The 22913-nt window shown below is 41.5% G+C and overlaps 1 protein-coding gene across 5 annotated transcripts; it reads left to right on the top strand.

The window, feature by feature from the left end:
- Positions 1–192: 192 nt before the first annotated feature.
- GABPB1 (GA binding protein transcription factor subunit beta 1) lies at positions 193–22669 on the top strand. Of its 5 annotated transcripts, none has more exons than XM_020790092.3 (9): positions 193–3475; positions 9713–9820; positions 10910–11077; positions 11298–11492; positions 11722–11833; positions 12333–12446; positions 15904–16089; positions 17177–17292; positions 19945–22669. In XM_020790092.3, exons 1-9 carry the CDS (start codon positions 3137–3139, stop codon positions 20095–20097), a joined length of 1491 nt encoding a protein of 496 aa, XP_020645751.2. In that variant the 5' UTR covers positions 193–3136; the 3' UTR covers positions 20098–22669. The 5 variants fall into 5 exon arrangements, with proteins under 5 accessions (XP_020645751.2, XP_020645749.2, XP_020645754.1 ...); XM_020790090.3 differs by having other exon boundaries at positions 193–3724; XM_020790095.3 differs by having other exon boundaries at positions 3375–3804.
- Positions 22670–22913: the final 244 nt, after the last annotated feature.

Genomic DNA, 22913 nt, shown 5'->3' with positions numbered 1-22913 from the left:
ACGGATAGCAAAATAAGTGTCACTGACCCAGACGTATTCAATGCAGATAAAAGCATCTAGAACATACACACACGCCCTCCACAAACTATCAAAAGTGCTTGCCAACAGTTGGGTCCTTCCATGCATGAGAAGTTAGCTGGGTTGCTAAAGGCATGGAGTGATGAAGTCAGGAGCGCTAACGTGACACGGGGAGGCCTTGAATTGCAAAGCCGGTGGCGACACTGGGGTGGACCGGAGGGGGGTCCATCCCGGAGGCTGCAGTGGGAAATGCTGAGCCAAGCGTTCTAGCGTTGGGATGATAGTGGTCTGGATTTTAGCATTTTATCTGGTGGGCTGTGGGGCAATGAGAGGCACCACGTCCTTCATCCCTTTTCGGTCTCTCCTCACCACAAGGCCACCCGAGTCAAGGCCCTTATCAAGATTACAAAAGGCGCGTTAAGACGCCGGAATAGTTTTGGAACGGAGAGGCCTTTCTGTATTTGCACTCAGCAACATTACACGTTGATGGTTAAGTAAGTTAATCACCCAGTTACAACCATTTCCCTCTAAGTAGATATTACTACCCTCTACTACTGCAACGGTTGTGTGTCACTGAAAGTAAAATCTGAATTAGATTCAGTCCGGCCGGATATCTTTCAACCGAGTCCCCAGATGGTGAAAGGTGGCCTCGCAAGTCAACGTTCCTAGGAGGCAGGCGGGAGCCTTCGCTTTTCTTGCTAGCTTGGAACACAAATGCCATTTCTCGGTCAACGCAGGGAAGGGTCTCCCCGGCTTCGTTGAGCACGCACCTCTCCGTGGTCATCACACTTGCTTCAACAACTGCGTCTACCAGCCAAAATGCCACGGGCAAGATTACGACTTTACTAAAAGTGGACCAGCATCCTCCCTCATTTTGAAAGTGGACTCTGATGTACCTGGCCAGGGAATCTGTAAACTGTGCAACCCAGTGGTTTCTCATTTGCCTCATGGCCTGTATTCAACATTAGATTATTTCTTTTAAGATACGGGAGCCAGAAGCCAGATGATAACGAGCCTCTACTACAATAATGTCCCAGCTGTAAACTGGCACCATGTGTGTATCTTATTTGCTTAGTGTGCAGTCACAGGTTTTTTTTTGGGGGGGGGGGGCAGCTGCAATCCTTTTTTGGCCAGCTGTTATAAGCTTTTAATATTTCTACAGAAAATGTGCAACTTAACAAAACCCTTCTTTTTTCACTGGGAGGTTCCCCTCTATATAGCTTTTCTTTTTTTGAACAGCCACAACTTCTAGCTCAATGACTAAAGTTTTCTTCTGCTTTCTGTTTCATCCTTTCCAAACATCTAGTCTTCGTGAATATGGCTCTATAATGTTTATAGTTCACAAAGGTTTTCTGCACTATTAGATAATGAGCCTAGTTCTTTCTGGAGCAGCTTCACAGGAAATAATAAGCCATGATTCACAGCTTGGTACCCTGACTAGATGGCCTACAGGCAATGTCCTTGGTGATAATTGTGAATGATGCATCTTCTTTGAAAGAGGCAAAGGCTGCTGCTTCTCACTGTTTCATTGTTAGTCACTATTAATGGGTTACGTAAAAAAAACTTCCAACAAAAATAACATCATGTAAAACTACATGATGCAGTTTAATTAATCACACATAATACAGCTGCAATCTAATAAGGGTTGGGTGTTCATGATATTAATAACCATTTATTAAATTGCAGATCTTGAATATGGGGCCTGGTTCAAGACTCTGCATATTTACTTGGGAGTTAGCTGAAATAGGAGATGTTAAGATTTTGCAAACTACTATATGTTCTTTTAGACTGAAATATCTTCTCCACCTAAATCACCAATTAATGGGAATAATACCTACTTTTGAGAACTACTAAGATTATTGCTTCAACTCATTATATGTTTTTGCACAAATACCCAATTACAATGGCAACGAGTTGTATTCTTGGGTGGTTTACAAAGACTAAAAGTTGGAGGTGATTCTACAAAAGTAAAAGGGAGGTCAACTAACTTCCAGCATGATATCAAGTGTTAATTTATAGCTAGCCTGATAAACAATGGGTTGACAACAGAACATTTTTTATCTGAGACTGGCAACTGATTTAAGTCTGGATTTTTTTTTTGGGAAGTGCACTTCCTTATTTACTATATGCTGTCCAGACAGTGCCCTAAACCTAAATAACAAAATTTAATAAGCTCTTGAAATGCAAATATAAAAACCTCCCAAAGCGATAGTAAGGAAATATATCCACGAGGGCCATGCCAGAAACTCACAAAGTGAACATTTCAAATGGATTAAGACCTGGGACTCCCTCAGATAAACTCTAAACTTATGTTTAAAATTGGTTTTACTTCCTGTAATTGTTTATTTACAATGCATCCATATGATCTGTTTTAAAGGATTTAATGTATTCTCAAAGGCTTTATAAAGATTGTTCTAAGCCTCCAGATGTGCCATGGTTACACTGCATGATAAATTTAATGAAAACTATTTTCTTTATTAAGTTCAACTGTGCTGATGCCCTGGTAAAAGTATATCGGCTTGGATATTATTATTTTATTACTCCTAGATTCTCTCTCATACGTTTTTTAACCTCAAGACATCCCTCTTCTAACCCAACGATGGAGAAACAAGCATGTTCTCCCACAGAACCTTTCCAGCATAATGCAAAAGAAATACTGTACATCCATGTGGTCCAGGCGCAAAATTCAAAATCAGGTTTGGGTGATTGCTTTATTGTAAAATTAAAATTTCCATGAAAATTATAACTTTCCAGTCCTGGAAGAAACGGTCCCAACATTTAGGATTTATGTTAAAACTACAGCATCTGTAAGAACGTTACTTCTACTATCTTGCAGCTTTAGCATCCTGCTGGGATGATTTTTGGAATTTACTCCACTCCCCAATTCTTAATTCCTGCCGCAAACACAAGGCTTCCCTTTCCGTATTTTATTCCTCCAATTGTCTAACCCTCATTTTGGATTAAGTTACCGTAAATTTGCTTCAGGTGCCTCTTCATTTTCCCTCCTCAAAATGCACTAAGAGTTTTTAATCCTCTCACAAAATTTGCATCTGAGAAAGTAGATCGCAACCCACGAACATTCAAAATAAATAAATCCGCTCATCTCCAGGACACCGCAATGCTTTTATTTAATGTCTGTATGAGTGTACAATATATGCTTTTTCGAACATATATAGATATAAACGCTCCGCTTCACTCGGCCCTCCTTCCCCTCCCCCTCTCACTTTCCCCTTCAGGCGGGAAACCAAGCGGCCCAACCCCGGTGAGACAAAATGGCGGCTCCCTTTCTCGCCTCTCCCCCCCTTCCTTCCGGACCTCGCGCCTGCGCACTCCCCCTTTTTGCCCCGACGCGTATCCCTCCGCCGCTCCTTCTCCCCCCTCCCCCTCTTGTTTTGCCATCGAACGCTTCAGCCGTAAAATAATCCCTCGTCCCTATGAGGGGAAAGCCGCCCTCCAGGTTGGTAATTCCTCGTTCCTTCGCCCGTTTCGGCCTCAGGGCCCGCTTCTTTCCTCGGCCTCCCTCCCTTCTTTCGCTTCCTCGGTCGCCTCAGCCGTGACGAGGCGAGCGGGCGGGAGGGCGGTTGGTGTGTCCTTCCGCGGGGGGACTTTTTGGCGGGGCTTTTGGGCGCCTCTGAGGAGACGCGGCCTGGGCGGCCTCGGGCGCCCCTCGCTCGTCGTACTGGGAGCCGGGCGCGGGCTACACACGGTAAGGGAAGGCCTGGCCTGGCCTCCTTCGTCCACCCCCCTCTTCCTCCTCCTCCGGCCCGGCCGGCCAAGCTTTTCCAGGTCAGTCTGCGCCTCTTTTCGTGCGAGGGGCCCTTGGTACCGGATGTGGAAGTGGATCTCTTCTCCTGTGGTAAAAAATAATTCCACTTCCCCCGGAACCCGGCGCTTCAGCCGCGGCCCTCTCTTGCGCTCGCTCGCCTGCCCGCCTTCCTGCCCGCCCGCCCGCTTTCCTTCCTTCCTTCCTTCCCCTCGCAGGCGCCCAACCCAGCCAGGATTTCCTGTCAGCCGAGGGGGGCCGAGGGAAAGCCACCTTCCGGGGACACTCGGCCCGCTGAGGGGGGGAAGAAACGCGCCCGGTTGGCCCCCTTCCCAGACCGTCGTAACGCGTCCTCACGTTACATGGACCGCGGCCCCTTTCCGTGTCGGCCTGTGAAGCGCCGGCTTCTCGCCTCTCCCGCCTCCCCCACGGCTTTCTCCTCCGTGTTAACGTCCCCACACGTGCCCTTGCCCCTTTTTCCTCGCCGCCTTCCCCGTGTTCGCGCGTCCCCGCCAGCGCCAACGTCTCCACGTGTGGCCTCGGGCGTCCCGTCAGAATGGCTCTCCTGGGCGGTCAAGGTAGAGCCGAGCCCCCCCCCCCCCCCGAAGGCTTCTCAGGAGACGTGAAAGAGATTCTCCCTCTCCCCCCCCCCCCGCCACCAAGAGTGGCCATGCCCGAGGGGAGATTTGAACCCAGGTCTCCCCAGCCACCACCCCTTTCTTCCCGTGTCAGCATGTTGACGTGTTCCTCTAGACGCGAGTCTCTCCCCTGCTCACGCTTTTCCCTAAAGACGATCCCCGTGTCAGCCCAGGGAGACTTTGCCCCAGAGGCCGCCTTCGCGTCCCGTATGAATGGACCTCCCGTGTTGTTGACTCGTCCCTGGGGTCACCCGGCGGGCCCTTTGCCGGGCTTCCCTAGCTCGGCTGGATCGCCTTAGACGCCTGGGCCGTCAGGAAGCCTGGGCGCCTGGCTTGGCTGGTGGGTGTTTTCGAAGGGCCTGCAGAAACAGATAAAATTAAATTAAAAGGGGGGGGGAAAGCAACCGAAAGAAGATCTGGTGGATTTGTAGGACTTTTTGTGTCTTGGTCATGGACGATTCTGACTTTGGATGTGGCACTCTGCGCACAATGTGCTGGGCTTACACCCAAACAGCCTTTAAGGATTTTCTATCCTTTTTTATTTGAATTGTCAGCTGTGACAATCTATGCCCACCCCCGTTATTTGACAGGCGGACTCTTGCTCTCGCTCTTTCTCTCTTTTTGCATTTTATGAGTTCTGTAATTTGTTTTATTCTTATGCCTTAGAACTTTTTAATAATTTTCTGATCATTTTTCTCAGACCAATAAATTAGTATTCTTCAATACGCCTACATTTGAAATCCATCTTTCTTGCTTGCTTTCTTGCTTTCCATTTGCCCATTGCCTGTGGTAAAGTCTCTAATTCCATTTCATAAAGCAAAATCGGGAATACAGAGCTAGATATGACATGCATTCTGAAAGCCAATGTTCAGGTTTTTTTGTATTTCACACTCTATAACAGATTTCTTTCAGTTTGAGTCTCGGTGGGTTATAATCCACGACTTAAGTATATTTGCTTTATGGGGTTGCTCAGAGACTGCTGACTTGTGCACACAGGCTGGAGGAAGTAAATACCACAATTCTGAATAGGACCATTTTGAATACTTGTAGGTTTTTTGAGCTAATGCATGCTTATACTGTACTTGGGAATTTGAGGTACATACAGATCAGAAGTTTTACTTCTGAATAGTGACATGAAGGATCAGGATGCATGTTTGTTCAGCCACACTAACTAGGAAGTAGCCCCCCCCCAACACCGTGGGAGTTAGTTCTGAGTAACTTAGATTTATCCAACAAGTAATTTTTTTATGTAGATGGGTTGGCTTTGGCATTTTTCCTACTAAGATATTTATTCAATTTAACATTCATAATATTCTGTTCCTTAAAATGATTTCAAAAACGTGTTTTTAGAAAGCACTGTAAAAGTGCAGTCAGAACACTGAATTCCTATGCATATTTTTTAAAAATATGTACAACTGGACTTTAATAAAAGTTTAGTTAGATTGAAATCGTATTATCAAGTGAACAAATGTGGTGGTGGTTGCTATACTTTGCTATGCAGAACCAATCAGAATTGCCAAGGTTAGATACTTCTGGTGATTTATGGAAGTAATTCCATTTCTGAAGCAGCATGTTCATTTCCATGGATGAATCCTAGGTGACCCCTCCCTCTCTTCTGTGCTTTGCATGAGGAGGTAGGAAGGCTGTGCTCAACCATAACTTGTCTTTTTCTATAAATTGGCAAGTTGCAGTTAATGTTAACTGGTTTGCCTGAAACAAGCCAACTTTAGTTTCAGGTTTTAGAGAAGTCCTAATCAATGTTGATCTCAATGTATTCACAAAGGCTTTCATGGCCGGGATCTAATGGTTGTTGTGGGTTTTTTGGGCTCTTTGGCCATGTTCTGAAGAACAACCTTCAGAACACGGCCAAACAGCCTGAAAACCCCACAACAACCAATGTTGGATAAAACCAGCTGTAGGTAAAAAAAGGGGAAACAAACTTCCAAACACCTGTCAGCTACAAGGAGGAAGAATTTTGTGAGTCTTAGGCATCCTTGGCTGTTGTTTATATGTGGTTAGTAGTACTTTAACCTAATGTGTATGTCTGCAGTTGAACCAATGCTGGCCAGGTACATGCACAACTGAAAATAAAGCTTTTAATTTAAATTGAAGCTTCTGTCTGCTTTTATCAAGGATGATGAGGAACAAAACCAGCCCATCTGTCTCAATCTGACTAATGATCATTGTTGATGAGCACAGTATAATCAACCAGTTTGTTGTAATTAATTCTATCCAGTGGCCATCTTTTTCTTTTTAGTACAATGCTGAAACGAGACACAAATCCATTATTTAAAGAGCTCCAAAATATTTTATGCACTGATCATAACTGTTGATGGAAAGATAAACTCTTCAGGCTGTTTTCAGACAAACACTGCAAGATATCTAGAGTTTGCAAATTGTGGTGGCGCTGGAAAATCAGAAACAGTAGCTGATTTTTGGTCCAGTCACTATGGGATTAATTTCTGAATTGCCAAAAGAGAGAGAGAAAGAATTGATGTTCAAGATATTCCCAGTCTTTCTCTAACATGTATTCATATATGAGCGAAACCTTAAGAGTGTTTATGCAGACGTAAGTCCCACCACAGCTCATTTGGTTTGTTTGGTGGGCCCTTCCCGCTTCTTTAGGATTGTAGCCTGAAGTATGTTGTTGAGGTTTTAGGTTTGGAGGCTCCCTTGGACTCCCCTTTTGCCCTGGGGAAGCCTTTGGGAGCCTCAGGGTAGGGAGGAGTTGCCTTTAAAAGGCGAGGGTAGCCACCACTGAGATTGGGATCGCCCCTGCTGATCTGGTGGACACTTTTGACATTTAAAGCTCTCCCTCACTGTAACCTAAGGCTGGCTCCCTGAAGACTTTGAGTCCAGGGGAGCCTCAGAACAAAGGGGGCTGGGTGGGGGGATAGGAAGCTTTTCATTAGTGTAAGTTAAATGTTCTCCGTATCAGGGCAATCCTGTCTGTTTTATCTGCAAAATGTTATGCCCTTTGAAAGTGAGGTGGAAGAACTTTAGGTAAAAAATCCCATTTAATTTTCCTCTCATGGAAATGTGTTAGCTATTTCTCAAGCAAATGTTGGTATCTGTTCTTCGCGCTAAATGGGACTTCTCCACTAGATGGCCCCATAAACTTCTGAGGGTCTGTCCGGAAACCTATCTTGGGTTATAATAAAGTGAATCAGAGTCTAGCTATTGACTATTGTGGGAACAACAACCACAGCCAAGACCCGATCTCTAATCCCATCAAGTGTGTTATTTTCTTTGGATTTCTAATCTTCTCGTGCTTCCACTCTATAGCATGAGGTAAGCAGCATCCTAGACAAGTGTGTGTCTTCCACATTGATTTACAACTGCTAGCCTAACTTGTGAGAGATGTTTTCAGAGCTCCTTACAGGAATGAATGTCTCATAGTTGCAAATATTGAAGTTTCACTGAAATGAGATGGCATGGCTGCGCCTTCTGATTACAAGGTTAGAACCTGATTAAAGATGTAGGGTCCACAAGGCTTTTTTCAAAAATCCTCTTGCTGATTTGTACATGCTTAAATTAAATTGCGTAGCTCATCATGGCAAATAACTGTTAACTTTCAAGTACCACTTACACTATAAGCACCGGCCATTTCCTGTATGCTTATATTACTAAACACTTGTATGGATTCAGCTGGCCCAGATAGTTTTAGTTCAGTCTCATTCAGTCCCCAGATTGTAGCTCAATATTTTGCTAGGCTTGAGGGCTCAGATGTGATGGAAAACAGAGATGAGGACCACGTATCATTAGTGTATGGGTGTCTTTTGCCAGTGGCTAGTGGAATCACTGGCTGGTGTATAAGCAGCTGCATCCACAGGATATATTGAGTGCCCTGTAATTTTTTGACTTGGGTATATGAGGACCTCAACTATGTGATGCTTTCATTCTTTACTTTTGTTGCACTTATGCAGTGGAATTCTATGCATGTTTATGTAGAAACATCTTTTGCTGAGTTCGTTGGCGGCTGGGACAAAAGGAATTTGAATATAAGTAAGCTAGTTTTTCATTTTCTCCTATGGGTATCCTTATAAAAGTTTTAGATAAGTTGCTGCACCCAATGATTGGTGGTTCCTGTAACCATTTTATACACATGGGGAGCTAAGGCTGAGCATGTCCTGCCAAAGGACATTGGGGAAATCTGTAACTGAATGACCAGGGTGTGTGGGTGACAGCTCAATGTGCCATTAATCACATCGTTATTTTACCACTCTCTTCAAATCTTAAATTATAAGAGAGTTACAGTTGCAGATACTCAAGCTCTTAAAGTATAGGTTTTGAAAGGAGATCTTGGTTGTCTAGCCCAGTGGTTCTTAACCTTGGGTTACTCAGGTGTTTTTGGACTGCAACTCCCAGAAGCCTTCAACACCAGCTGTGCTGGCTGGGGTTTCTGGGAGCTGCAGTTCAAAAACACCTGAGTAACCCAAGGTTAAGAACCACTGGTCTAGCCATTGGGTCACTTGTAGAGCCCAGAACACAGCATTATGTAGGAAGGTGCAAAAGCCATTCTGCCCTTTTTACTGTGCTTTGCTTGTTTGTGAACTAAGAAACCTATTATGTTTCTTTTTTTTTAACGAGGACAATATTTCCTTCACAAAATCGCCTATCTGTCTCTCTGAGTATTCTACAAAGAAATTTTAAACAGCCTCCTGTCTTGCCAAGAAGTGTTTGAATATGATTGTAACTGTATCAAATGATTATGTAATGTTCTTGTGTTTTATTTTATCCTATACTGGAAGCCGCCTAGAGTGGTCGAGTAGACCAGATAGGCGGGGTATAAATCAAATAAATAAATAAAATAAAATATGATGGTGTAGAAGAGAAATTCAACATTCTACAGGATGTTATAGTGAAGTTTTAGGGGGAATCGAAAGATTCTGCACTGAAAGGCTTCAAGGGGTCTGATTTATGAAAGTCTCATAAGAGTACAACCGTTTGCCCTATCAGAAAGTTTGGACTGCCGTTCTGATCATCACTTACCATTGGCCAACTCAGCAAGCTGCAGTAGAGAGCTGAAGGTTCCCCACTCCTAATGTATAAAACAGTTTACTTGGCTGTGCCTTCGCCTGGCCTTGAGCGTGACTGTTTTGCACTCATTCAGAGTTCATGTAGAAAACATATATTAAGTATATCATAAGTGCCAGTATGTGTCATTTTCGAAGAACTTCTATGCAAAGAAATGCTATTTTTGGTGTTGTGGGGGATAGCTGTTTGCCTGTTTCAGGACGGGTGTAAATTGAATAGATCTAATCTCCCTCCTTCATCTAAAATATTTTACTAGATGTCCCTGGTAGATTTGGGAAAGAAGCTTTTAGAAGCTGCACGAGCAGGACAAGATGATGAAGTTCGCATTTTGATGGCCAATGGTGCACCTTTTACTACAGACTGGGTAATGAGAATATATTTTTTAAGTCGTGGTGTTGGTTATATGCTTGTACTGTTTGCTTTTTCACACCTGTCTCAAACAATCACTTTGAATTAATTGAAGTAATAATGCCAGAAATAAGTATTATGTGTGTACATGAAAATTATGTGACAAGAAACAGTCCTGCTCCATCTCTATCTGGCTTCTGAAATTTTATCCAGCATTGAACACAACTTTTAAATTGCATTGGTGAAGCCATTAGGAAGGTTAAAAGTAATAATTCAGAAGCTTTGCTATTTATAGCATTTTTATATGCTTAAAGAACTTTACATCCTGCTGGGTTGCAGGTTACTGAAGCCACTCCATTGGCAGGATGAACCAAGCATGAGCAAATGGACTGCCTAAGCAGCATGCATATTTCCTTATGAATGACAGGATAGGACTGTTTAGAAGTCTTACCTACAGTTTCATATAGGTGGGTGTGGTCATCGGGGATGATACATGAGATCATGAGTGTAGCTGTAAGCTTGAGCATAGCTGTGACCTCAACACCAGAGTTGGTTAGAAACTTAAGATTTTTGCTGATGTCTGTTTTAACAAAGAAATTAATCATTTGTTCATAGTAGAAAGCATAAAACCAATTACAAAATACAATCTTCCTGCTGGTTACTTCTAAAATATCCATGAATTCTGAACTGGAGGAGAAGATACATGAATAAGAAGGGGCTCCAATTTCATGAGAAGTAGGCTGAAGACTGGTGATTTTAGGGCTAAAAGCTGGGAAATAATAGAAAGTGTATATGCACATAATGAAAACAGTGTGTGCCCTTGAATTTTGAGAAGATCACAGGATTTTGCAGGAAAATGTCAGCCTAAACCTGTTAGTTTGTTTGTTTATTTATTTAGACATACGTATGTACGTACGTACGTACGTACATACATACATACATACATCTTTCTCCTTGAAAAGGACTCATGGCACTTGAAAGTAAGTACAGTGTAAGGTTAAATTGAGAGTATGATAGCAAGCAAATGTCTGATCAAGTAATGTAGATGCAGTGAATGGAGAGCTGTTGCCTGACTTTCATTAACGCTCCACATCCTGTCTTTCAGCTGGGAACGTCTCCACTTCATCTAGCAGCACAGTATGGGCACTATTCAACCACGGAAGTGTTACTTCGAGCAGGTGTGAGTCGGGATGCCAGGACCAAAGTGGATAGAACTCCGTTGCATATGGCAGCTTCTGAAGGCCATGCAAGCATAGTAGAAGTTTTGTTGAAGGTAAAAAAAAAGCAATCTTGCTTGCACTCACACCACTGGCCACAGTTTTGCACAAAAGTTAAACTACATCTTGCTGGTTAGTTGACACAGATATATTTGTTCATGATCAATGGCAAGTAGAGGAGTTTTGCAAAACAGATGAATTAAACATTAAATTTGGCTTTGTTTTTTAATCTTGTAATGGATTTGATCAAGATTTTGGTCTTTGCTTTAATTATAGCACGGGGCTGATGTCAATGCAAAGGACATGCTTAAGATGACTGCGCTTCATTGGGCCACGGAACACAATCATCAAGAAGTAGTGGAACTCTTAATAAAGTATGGAGCAGATGTCCATACACAAAGTAAATTTTGCAAAACTGCATTAGACATTGCTATAGACAATGGTTTTGAAGACCTGGCAGAAATATTACAGGTAAATTGAAAGACGGGTTCATGAAGCTTCTGCTGTTGCTGAATGGTCTCACCTCAGTGCATAGACTTCTTCATAAATTCTGTTGAGTATCCTTGAGATTAAGGGTCAGCCTAATCTCTGAGGGCCTTGTAACTGCTTTGAACCATGCTAACATGTTTGTGTTTTAATATCTCGTTTTCTTCTTCATGTGTATAGAAATAAGTTGTTCTTGTTGCCTTCTGTGTTATAGATTGCTATGCAGAACCAAATCAACACAAACCCAGAGAGTCCTGACACTGTGACAATACATGCAGCCACTCCGCAGTTCATCATTGGACCTGGTGGAGTAGTGAATCTAACAGGTCTGGTACCTTCTACAAGTACAAATACATCTGATACGACAGGTATTCAGATGTACAGGGTGTTGCAAATGGTGCAGTTCATCAGAGCTCTTAAAGGATAAACTAATTATAAGGATACTGCAAGTACATACTTTGTTTCCAGTGGTGTCTCGTAGTACTGCAGTTCTTAATGTCATTTCAGATTATGAGAAGTAGCTTTAATACAGCTTAAAGCTTGCTTTTAGGATCATAGTTTTGATATTAATGAAACCTATTCAGGTGCTGTAGCATGAAAGTGTTGAGGCAGTAATCATGACGGGGCAGGGGTGAGCACCTTGGCCCCCTTCTGTGGAGTTATTTTAGATCTTATGCAGTAATTTGCTAGTGAAGTAAATGGGAAATTGTTTGTGCAGAAGTTGCTTGAGAACGGAGAACACAATTTTCTTGCACCTGCATCTTAAAAGTAATATTTATGGAAGCTTCCAAGTCAGGTTTTGATTGAATATGTCTTTTCTTTCAGATGATACAGGAGTGTCTGCTGTCCAGTTTGGCAATTCCTCAACTTCGGTGTTAGCAACTTTGGCTGCCTTGGCGGAAGCTTCAGCTCCATTGTCCAACTCATCAGAAACGCCAGGTAAGGAAAAATAAGAGTAATGACCTGCTTGAAAAGGATACACTTTCCCCCCTAAAGTAAAGACAACACCACACATTTGTTTGGTAGCTTCATTTTTAATACCCTGAATTCAAGATATCATCACTCAAAAGATCCCCTTGGTCTCCACTGGTAACCTTTTGGAGGGGATCGTACCCCAAAACAAAGCAAGAATGGCTATAACCCCAGCTTGAATCACAGTTCGCTGCCAAGGAGCCCATCAGCCACTGACTGTATTCTCTTCTCTTCCCAGCTACAGAAGGTCTGTAGGCCAGCTAATGAGCTACTCAGCTCTCATCATCTATTTGTAAAGAAGGCCTTGACATCATCCTCTGTAGTTTAGTCTCTTTATGCAGCAGGAGAAAAGGATATGCTATTGACCTTTTAACTTGCATTATTTAAATACTGCTTGATATAATAAAATCTTTAAGCAGTGAAATTAATATTATTCCAGTGTAAATGAAGCCACTTGAAACTGTTCAGACATCCCCAACAACCAGTACTAAAACAGTATGGTCATAATTGCCAGTGGCCATCAAATGTCTGCATAGGCATACAGGTTTCCCATAGGAAATACCAGAGGTTTTCCTATTTTGACCATTCTGTTGTGTAGACCAACTGCATTTCAACAAGTACTTGCTGGCAGACCTAGTTCCAAATTCTTCTCAAGCTGTTTGCTGAATTACTTCTTATATTACATGCTATCAAATCACATTTGACTTGTGGTGGCTGTAATAGGGGTTTCAATATGTGGTTTCATCATTTCTACTTAAATTTTCATGGCCAAGCAGGATATGAACACAGGACTCCTCTGAGACTTTGTTCATCACTGTACATTATCTAGTATACTACACTGGTTCTCAAGTACTTCAGGGCACAACCTTCTTTAATACAGTTGCTGCATTAAAAGTTCACATGATATGGAAGATATACATGGTATAACATTGTGACACTTCTGCAGCCTACTAATAGATACAGTGGTGCCTCGCTTAGCGATGTTAATCGGTGCAGCAAAAATCGCCGCTAACCGAAAACATCACTAAGCGATTTTTAAAAGCCCATAGGAATGCATTGAAACCCCTTCAATGTGTTCCTATGGGCAAAACATGTACTTTTAAGTGAAAATCGTCCATACGGCGACCATTTTTGCTGCCCGGTATGCAAGGAATCCGTCCCAAAACACAGTGGGCGGCCATGTTTTTTACCCAGCGGCCATTTTGGAACTGCCAGTCAGCTGTTGGGAAAACATCGCTATGCGAAAATCGGTAAACTAAACAGCTTACCGATCATCGCAAAGCGATTTTTTCCCATTTAAAACATCGCAATGTGATCACTTTTGCGATCACAAAAACCAAATCGCTGTGCGATTTTGTCGTTAACCGGGGTGCTCGTTAAGCGAGGCACCACTGTATTTATAATACCACTTTGGCTTTACTTTTACTTTACCATTTAAATTTTGTTAACTTATATTATGTCCCTGAGCCTCCCTACAGACCAAGAATTTAATTGGGGCCTGAACTCTTTCTTCGACATGTTATAAATTCCACAATAACATTTATAGCTTATTAAGAGTACATTACTTATTATAAGTTTTACAAGTAAAAGTTTCAGTGTGAGCCTTGTGGCACAGTGGTTAAACTGCTGTACTGCAGCCAAAACTGTGCTCATGGTTTGGGGTTCAATCCCAGGTAGCCGGCTCAAGGTTGACACAGCCTTCTATCCTTCAGAGGTTGGTAAAATGAGTCCCCAGCTTGCTGGGGGGGGGAGCAATGTGTAGCCTGCATAATTAACTTGTAAACCGCCCAGAGAGTGCTTGAAGCAGCACACTTTTTGCTTTGTGTTTGTACACATTTGTCAGGACATAATTTACTTCCCCTCCGGAAAGCCTTGAAAAAAAACTAGTGTTATTCTTATAATAATGCTAAAAATACTCTAAAGGTAATATTTGTAATCATTGTATGAGTCAAATGATCATTGTAAACAGGAATATAATTAGTGGCAAAGATGAAAGCTTCTGAGTTGTATCTGATCTCTGACATTTCTGATATCATATACTGTAGTTTTAGATTGAAAGCTTTCTGGTGGCCATCCCATTTTCTGTAAACTTCAAAGCTACAGATTTTAATAAACCATTGCTTGAATTTAAATATAGCAGTCTGAATTGACTCTGCCTATAATACTCTTGGTCAGTGGTCCCCCACCCCATTATTTTTCCTCCAGTTAAAAACAGAAAGATAGGTGGAGCCTTCTAAGAGTAGCTTAAGAAGCTAGTATAAAATACCAAAGACATGAAACAAAATATATTGCTGCATGTATACATAATGTCAAATAATATTGGTCGGTATAATGCAGATTTAAAGCATGATTAGGCAAAGCACAAGATCTCTTAAGACTTTCATAAAAGGGTTCTTTGGTCTCAGATGAAATCCTAGTGCCATTGAAATTGGTAACAGAATACTTGAGTAGGATCATTGTTTCAGGGGTCTTCTCAAGAGGTATAGCAAATACTGGAAAATTAAAAATTTCCTTATTAAAGTTGTAATTTGTTATTTTTAATAGCTAATAGTTATTTTTTGTTGATAGTTATTTTTAATGGATTATTTTGTACTCTACTAATGCATGCACACATACACCTTAATAACATGGTTAAGTTTGAGTTTGCCACTGCCATCTAAAGTTCATGTGAAGTCAGACTTCAGCATCCCAGCATTTTGGTCCTTCAGTGTCTGCGCTGGCAGGCTGAGATTTCTTACACACTAGATTTCCTGTCAGAAGTTGGGCTTAAAAAAGAGAAGACTTATAATGCTTTAGCTGCAGACCTTATTGGCAATCAGAGTGCCGTGGGTAACGTGTGTATCAAATGTATGTGTTTGTTCATTTGCTATTTTCAACATTTTTACTTCACTCTTCCCCTCAAAAAAGGTCCCAGAGCAATTCACAAATGTCAGGAATAAGGCAGTTGTTGCTTGCAGGCTTACCTTAACACAGCAGAAAAGGAAAAGGACTTGAGGAGGAAGAGCGAAATAGCAAGCTTAGGCACTAGATTTTTGGCTGCAAAGTTCATCCATAAATAGCAGGAGGTCAACAATTAAAAATGCTTATCTTGGCTAATGGAGCCACAGCATCTTTCTCTGCTCTAGCTAGTAAATTCAGTTTGCCTCAATTTGGGTGCCTGCATGAAAACTGTGAGTAAATGTATTACATTGCTGGGGCGAGGAAGTTCCATTCTCCTGTCATGTTTATGCCAAGGCATTCAGATATAGGAAGCTATGAAGAAGGTTTCGCCTCCAAACGATTATACTGTACTACTTTTTGTTTACATTTGAGTAGAAGAATTGTGAGCTTATGAAAGTTGGACATGCCTTTTGTATGAAAAGTGCAGTAACCTCTTCTGTCAGGAGGAAGCTCACAGATAAACATCATATGCTTTATTTAACAGTTGTAGCTACGGAAGAAGTAGTGACGGCAGAATCGGTGGATGGTGCAATTCAACAAGTTGTAAGTTCTGGAGGTCAGCAGGTGATCACCATAGTAACAGACGGCATTCAGCTTGGAAACCTCCATTCTATTCCGACAAGTGGAATGGGCCAGCCCATTATTGTAACCATGCCAGACGGGCAGCAAGGTGAGCTGAAAGACAGGAAGAGGGATAAAGGAAATCCACTTTTGAAAACAGTCATAAAAACATGGCTTGTGTGGCACTCACTTCAGAATTCAAACTAATAACCTGCAAATGAATTTGGGGGGAAAATGGGAAATGTAATGGGAATGTAACTAGAGATAAAAAGAGTTCAGAGGGAAAACTTGCAGGTGTTTTACATTCAGTTTCCAAAACAAGAAAAAAAAGTTACACATTTCTTCAAAAAACAGGTTGTTTCGAGCCTTGCCCTGCTATTTTTAAAGGCACCATATTGAAACCATTGTGTTATCTTGGTAGACAATAACATGATTTTCATCATCTGTTGTCTTGCAGTTGCTAATTCTATTACTATTGTGGCTGTTTTTTAGACTGAATGGTTTAATTTGAGTAGGTTTCATATAATCCTATTTTCTTCTGAGTTGAATCTCTTAGAAGGAGAAAAATGGGGACATCTTCTTTCCTGATGACCAGGACAAGCTGTAGCCAGCGTTCCTTCTCAGCTGTGTGGGTACACAATGCTCCACCAGGGGTACGCAGCTGAGTGGATATTCCTGCATGCAGGGGGCAGAGCCTCCACGCAGAGCCCCCGAGAATTGGAGCGAACGTTGGCTGCAGAAAAACATGCTTCCTTCGGGGCACCTCGGAGGAATAGCTGTTGTTGACATTTTAATTAACCACAGCTTGTTATTCTACCTCTGTGTGAGCAGAATATTTCAGTCTTAATTATAATTTACTTGAAACCAGCCAGCTTCAAATCATGGGTTAATGAATCTGTCTTATTTAAACAAGTTAAATGAGATTAACCTTAGTCTAGGGTCCAGGCCTATCTGTTAAAGCCGAGGTGGACAAAGATCCAGCCTTCAGCTAGTGCTGAGGAATGCTGGGAGCCACTCTTCAACAAATGGACAGTCACATTTTAACCACACTTTAGACCAGAGGTAGTCAATCAACAATGAAAGCTGAGGCAATAAAGATTCCTGTGACACTATAAAGACTGATGAGTGTTGTTGCAGCATCCAGAGGCAGACAATGCAATCTTCATGTTTTTGATACCACCTTCTCTAATTTCCAGTCCTTACAGTACCAGCCACAGACATTGCAGAAGAAACAGTCATCAGCGAAGAACCGCCAGTGAAGAGGCAGTGCATTGAGATAGTTGAAAACCGGGTGGATACAGCAGAAATAGAAGTAAGGACTCTGTTAGTTGAGATGTTTTGTTCAGATTTTCTGAACTGAATGTTTACTTCCTTTTGTATTTATGGTTACAGTGTTTCAGTAACCAGAAAACAAGTGATTACAAACTTGTTACTATGTTTGTATCTAATGTCTTTGTTATGGTAGAATTGAGTATGAATGTTCCATTCAGTATGGTTTGCAGCCTGGAGACAAACAGATTTGAATAGAAATAATAAGTAATTTGTCTAAAGAGGCTCCTTGTTTACAATCTGTATAAAATTTGGGTGTTCTTGAAACAACTAGATTTACTTCCACTTTGATCTTTATTTGGATCAAAAATCTGCTCACACTGGCACTGTTACAGTAATGGTAAATCACTGTGTTTTCAAATGCGTGCATCATTATCGTATACCATACCATACCTTATGTACAGTCTAGAAGGCTTTTTTCATTATGCTCATTCAGTACACATTGTCATCTAGCTATTTTATTTCATTTCTCTTAATGTGGCGTCACAAAAAATCTCATTCTTTTATGGTAAGAGTTTTAGTGTAGATTTTTTTCTGTATGGGCAATGTTTCACTCTTACTGTAATTAAAAAAAAGTTTCTGTTTATGCATTAAATAGCAGTCTGGTTGTTTTTTTTTTAAAAATAAGCTTCTTGAATAAGCATATTTAAGTGTAGTCTGCCCATAGCAACAAGATTTAGATGGGTATGAAAGAGAGAGCTGTCTATTTAAAATTAATTAGAAATTTCCCTTTGGAATGGTCTCTGGACGTGGAGTATTTACAGAGTCTTTTGTTCTCAAAGAGCAGCTCTCAGGGTCACAGAAGATTATGCCTTTCCCAGATGCCCCTGTATCTATCAGTACCCTTGTCACTTTTTAAAAATGCATCTGCTGCTTCACCGTCATATAAATGACACACTGGTTTTGGCTTTATGTATGCTTAGAAGTAGTTTTTATTAATAGAATCATAGACCCCTATCAGTGTCTGTGGTACTTTGAAGAGAGGAGCAAGCAAAACGGCAGTCTCCTGCCCCAAGGAGTTTGCAGTCTTGTGTTTTGAAAAGTGGTGAGGACCACAAATGGTAGGTCAGAAGGGAGAAGGAAGCTAGGAGTCCTTAGAGAAAGTTGGGAAGCTTTTGATGTCACTGACTAGAACAAAGCCATTTCCTAGGCAATTACTTTCAATAGAGTAGGAAGGTTTTTGGAGTCATGGGAGAGATCAACGTTTCATGAGAGGATAATTTGCCTTCACCCAACATTTCCTCTGAGATACCAAATGTAGGATGTAGGAAACGTTTCTTGTTTGAACTTGAAACACACACCCCCCGGCCTCTTTGATCATAAGGCTGTTTGTGGTCATTAAATAAAAAATAATGTAAGCTTGCTTAGACCCTCAGTTGAATAGCTGAGTGTGTTGTAAAATAGGTCAGGGAGGGGTCATTTAGTAGCCGGTGGCATATCTGATGTCTCATAATCCTCTGAAAGGACTGTTCTCCAAACAGGTTGATTTATTTAAGCTAGGATCACAAATGCCTCGATGCCCTCAAGTCAAATCTGGCAAAGGCATACTCCACCCCTGCAAAATCACAGACTTTTAATACCCAAATCAGAACACATGCCAATCACAGACATCATTTCGCTGAGGCATTACCAATTACAGTTTGTGACTTTCTAAGCTGGAACATGTTGACAGTACATATTTTGGTTAGGGACTGATGTCTGATTAAGTGACTCTTAACATCCTGTTGTAGTGATTAATTTCTGTGCTTAATTTCCAGACTGCCGCAACAAGTTCTCAGTAGCATCTTGCTCAGAAGCTTAAATTTTGCAGGCTAGGTTAAACTCTATATTCCATGTGCCTGTTATTAATACATTTCTTGATTAATATGGTTAATTAAAAAAACAGTTTCTAACAGTAGAAAACAGCTGGTAAAAAATAGTTGAGTATCAGCATATGGGAGCTTAGAACATGAAAAGCAAACACTGCTTAAGCTTTCCATGTGCATAATAGATACTAGAAAGATAGCATTTGGGCTTTTGAATAACTTTTTGTTTTTTAAAAATGCAAATTATTAAGAGTGATTTCTGAGTCCATGGAGTGAAAGGGGCGGATCACTGCCCACTGACAGCCAAGTCATATATATGAAGGGTGATAAAACAGACCAGGAACGAGTTCTGAATAGAATTGCAGCATCTGAAGAGTTAAAAGCAAGTGAACAGCATTAGCTGTTTTCAGTGGAAATAGGGAGCCGTGCATCCTGCCTGCACTGCTGGCTGCCTCCTTCCAGGATTTTTGCTAGCATCATATTCAAAATACTTCTGCTTAATTCTGATGCTTTGCCCTCTTCTTTCTGGGAAGCTAGTAAAATTGGATATCAGCCAGCTTTATTTGACAACAGCACTGTCCTGTCCCTAAAGCACTCATCATTTTGACTTAAGGCTCAGAGATCCTTCGTTGGTTTCAGTGCAGTCATCCTTCAGTTTACTTGACAAGAAGCTGGACATCACAGAATAGAATCTGGTGCTGTCTGTGTTTGCTGTAACAGACTTACCCTGGTTTATCCCCTGGGAAATTAAGTCATAAACCAACAGTTGATACACACTTTTCAAGTGATACCTGTTTTGACAAGGCCTGTGTTTTTTCTTACTTTCATAGGAAAGAGAAACTTTACAAAAGCAGCTGGATGAGGCCAATCGAGAAGCGCAGCGGTATCGCCAGCAGCTTCTGAAGAAGGAGCAGGAGGCCGAGGCTTATAGGCAGAAGCTGGAGGCCATGAACCGTCTCCAGACTAACAAAGAAGTTGTCTGAACAGTTGGAACAAGAGTGTCTGCCTATGAAGCCAGTAAAGAAAACTGCTGTACAATCTGGACTTCTGTGTGTCACGTAGGCACAGACCTTGGATTAGGCGCTAGAGAAGATGCTACAGGTTTGAAACTGGACTTAAAGCCATGAGTTCTGGTGAATTTCTTGTATCATATTTAAAAAAAAGCCCTCAGAGTTTAGACATTTTGTGCACAAATATTTAAAAAGAAATACTGTAAATAGTTGTTTTTTTACAGTTTCAAAATTAGTTGTTTAATCTTTTTGAAGGGATCTGCAAACATGCAAAGCCAATGTTTTTCTGTCCTTTTTGATTTTAGTACAAAACTGCAGAAATACAGAACAGTTTTAAGGGTAATAACTTGATTTAAACTGGCTGTGTGAAAATGAGTTATGTCATGGAACTGGCCCTGAAAGCTGGAACTTGGACTTCCAAGCGAATACATTTCCAGATGGAGAACCTTTGTACAGATATAAGTAGTTGTCCAGTCTCCAACCTCCCCCTTTTTTAGAAAAAAAGTGTAATTTTTTATATTTAATTTCTGCTATATCCAAGTAGATTGACATGTATATGAAGCTGATATTTTTTAAACTCTTCAGTTTGTACATATGCTGCATGTTTTTTATAATTTCTATATACATCTAAGTATTTTTAAGGAAAGGAGGGAAAATAATGAGGAAGTTGTTTAACCTATAGGTCACAGGGGGATGCGGGGAGGGGGAAGCAGACTGGCTCTTGGCTTTTGTGTTTTGTTTTTAAGCGGGAATAACATTTCTTGGAGGAATGTAACTTGGGAGGAGGAAACCCAAACTAGTATTTATGTAATATATGAATTATTTGAAATTATTACAATTGGAGCATGAATTGACATTTCCAGTGTGTCTGTAATAAATCTGAGCCATGTTTCTGCTGGTGGAGACTGAGTTGACAAACCAGGTGTCTGCCAGCTGTTGCTCAGCTTGCTGCCCGCTTCCGTGCCGCCACTGGCTCTTCGCAGGTTGCTCACGTTCCAGTGCTGTAAAAGAGGTGAATGCAAGGAGCCCTCTGACCTGGGGTGGGAAATCCTCTCTCAGTAATCTGTAGATGACCAACAGAGTGACACTTTGTAAGCGGCGTATCATTGTGACTGACCCAGAGCAGACATCCGTGAATTACACTCGCAGAGCGATTGGCCACGTCTGTGTTTACAAACAGGTGTGCCATCAAGGCAAGTGCTGGGCAGTTTTCAAGAAAAGGCTACAGGTCTGAGGATCACCTGGCCAGCATGGCCTGTGCTGGAGTATTTTTGGAGTTGTGGTCCAAAAAATTAGCCTTGCCAAGCTCTTAAGTCAAAGTGGAATCATGTGGGATGTACAAATTACTTGCAGAGGGTGGACAAAATGATGGTTAAGAATCCGGAGCGATGTCATAATCCCCTTCTCTGCATGGATCAGCAGTCTTGAGTTGTCTCTTGTCCTTTAGCCGTTCTTTCTCAGGGTGGCAGCTTTCCCTCTCCTCCTTACACCAAGGACAGGAACCGGTGGGCCCAGAGGCGGCCGTCTTGCCGTCTGCTACTTCCCCAAAAAGACAGGAGGAGCAGGAGAAAGACTTGGTGTCACTTCAAGCATGCTGTTTTGTTCTTTCTGCCCCACTACTCCTGTGATCTCCACTTTCTCCATATATAGCACTGGAAATTATTTTCCTGGTATTCTCACCACTGCAAACCAACATTTCCCTAATCATGAATTCTGGAGAGTTTTCTGCACTTAGAAATATGCAATGAAACACCAATATTTTCAAGGTTTTTTTGTTTTGCTGGATTGATCTTAACTTCACTTTCGGTTATTTTTGATGGCTGTGGATATGTGCTTTATAAAAACATGATACTTCAGCATTTCCAGTGTATAAGTTTTTGAAGCATTGTAATTTCAGTAAATGGGTGGGTGGGGGTGCGGTGCTAAGTTCCCTTACACATAAGAACTTTCCGGTTGCTAGAAATAAGTGTCTTTGGAAATTGGGACCCTAATTTTTAGCAACCTGTGGGAAGTAGGTAAGTAAGCACTTGATCCCAAACTGGAGTTAAGGGGGGAAACAAATGTTAGTTGACATATTGAGGGTTTCACACCTCATCTGTGCTCTGTATGTGCAGCAGAAGGAGAGGATGATGGGTCTGGACTGCCTCAGATTGTTGCCCTTTTTGCATGCAAGAAAGAAACAGTCTGTCAGGAGAAACAATCCTGGCCCAGCAGTCTCTCTGACATCCTAACTACCTGCTTGGCATGGAAGCAACCCACAACCAAGAGAAGCGTTCAGAAACGTATGACACTTAGACCTTCACTTAGACCATTCTGCCTTAAAGATTACTGAGTGCTACACTGCATTACACTTCAAACTTCTGTGCAGCTCCTTTGTTTCAAAACGTACCTTGTATTTGATTTGTGTTTTGCTGTGTCTTTGTTTTACTGCTTTTATGAAATGTATAACTTTATAAATCATCTAGATTACTTATAAAAATAATTGCCCTTAAAACTGTACTCTGGCCTACTTTTTCTATTTACAATTAAATATCTTTTCCACAAATAACAGTGTTAGTTCACTTTTTTTATACTGCTTGTATTTTACCAGATGAATAGGTATGAACCCTGCAGTAAAACTGTGCATTGTTATCTTTGCTTCCCATTCGCTCATGTTACACCAGTGCTTTGTGATCTCCACTGGCTTTCAGTTTGTTCTTGGGCCCCACCTCAAAGAGCTAGTATTAACCTTTGAAGACTTTCAGCATTATAGCTCATTGGCTAAAATCCGGTTGCACAGTTTTGTGAAA

Source organism: Pogona vitticeps, chromosome 12 (assembly GCF_051106095.1).
Source record: "Pogona vitticeps strain Pit_001003342236 chromosome 12, PviZW2.1, whole genome shotgun sequence".
Lineage (NCBI taxonomy): Eukaryota > Metazoa > Chordata > Lepidosauria > Squamata > Agamidae > Pogona > Pogona vitticeps.
The sequence above is the reverse complement of the archived record's forward strand: the minus strand, read 5'-3'. Positions and strand labels throughout refer to the sequence as shown.

Excerpts from the sequence above, each read along its gene's own strand:
- GABPB1 (XM_020790090.3), top strand. The coding sequence starts at position 3,137 with ATGCTTTTATTTAATGTCTGTATGAGTGTACAATATATGCTTTTTCGA. Across the intron at positions 11,078-11,297 it reads TAGTAGAAGTTTTGTTGAAG|CACGGGGCTGATGTCAATGC; the intron begins GTAAAAAAAAAG and ends CTTTAATTATAG. Across the intron at positions 12,447-15,903 it reads CAACTCATCAGAAACGCCAG|TTGTAGCTACGGAAGAAGTA; the intron begins GTAAGGAAAAAT and ends TTTATTTAACAG.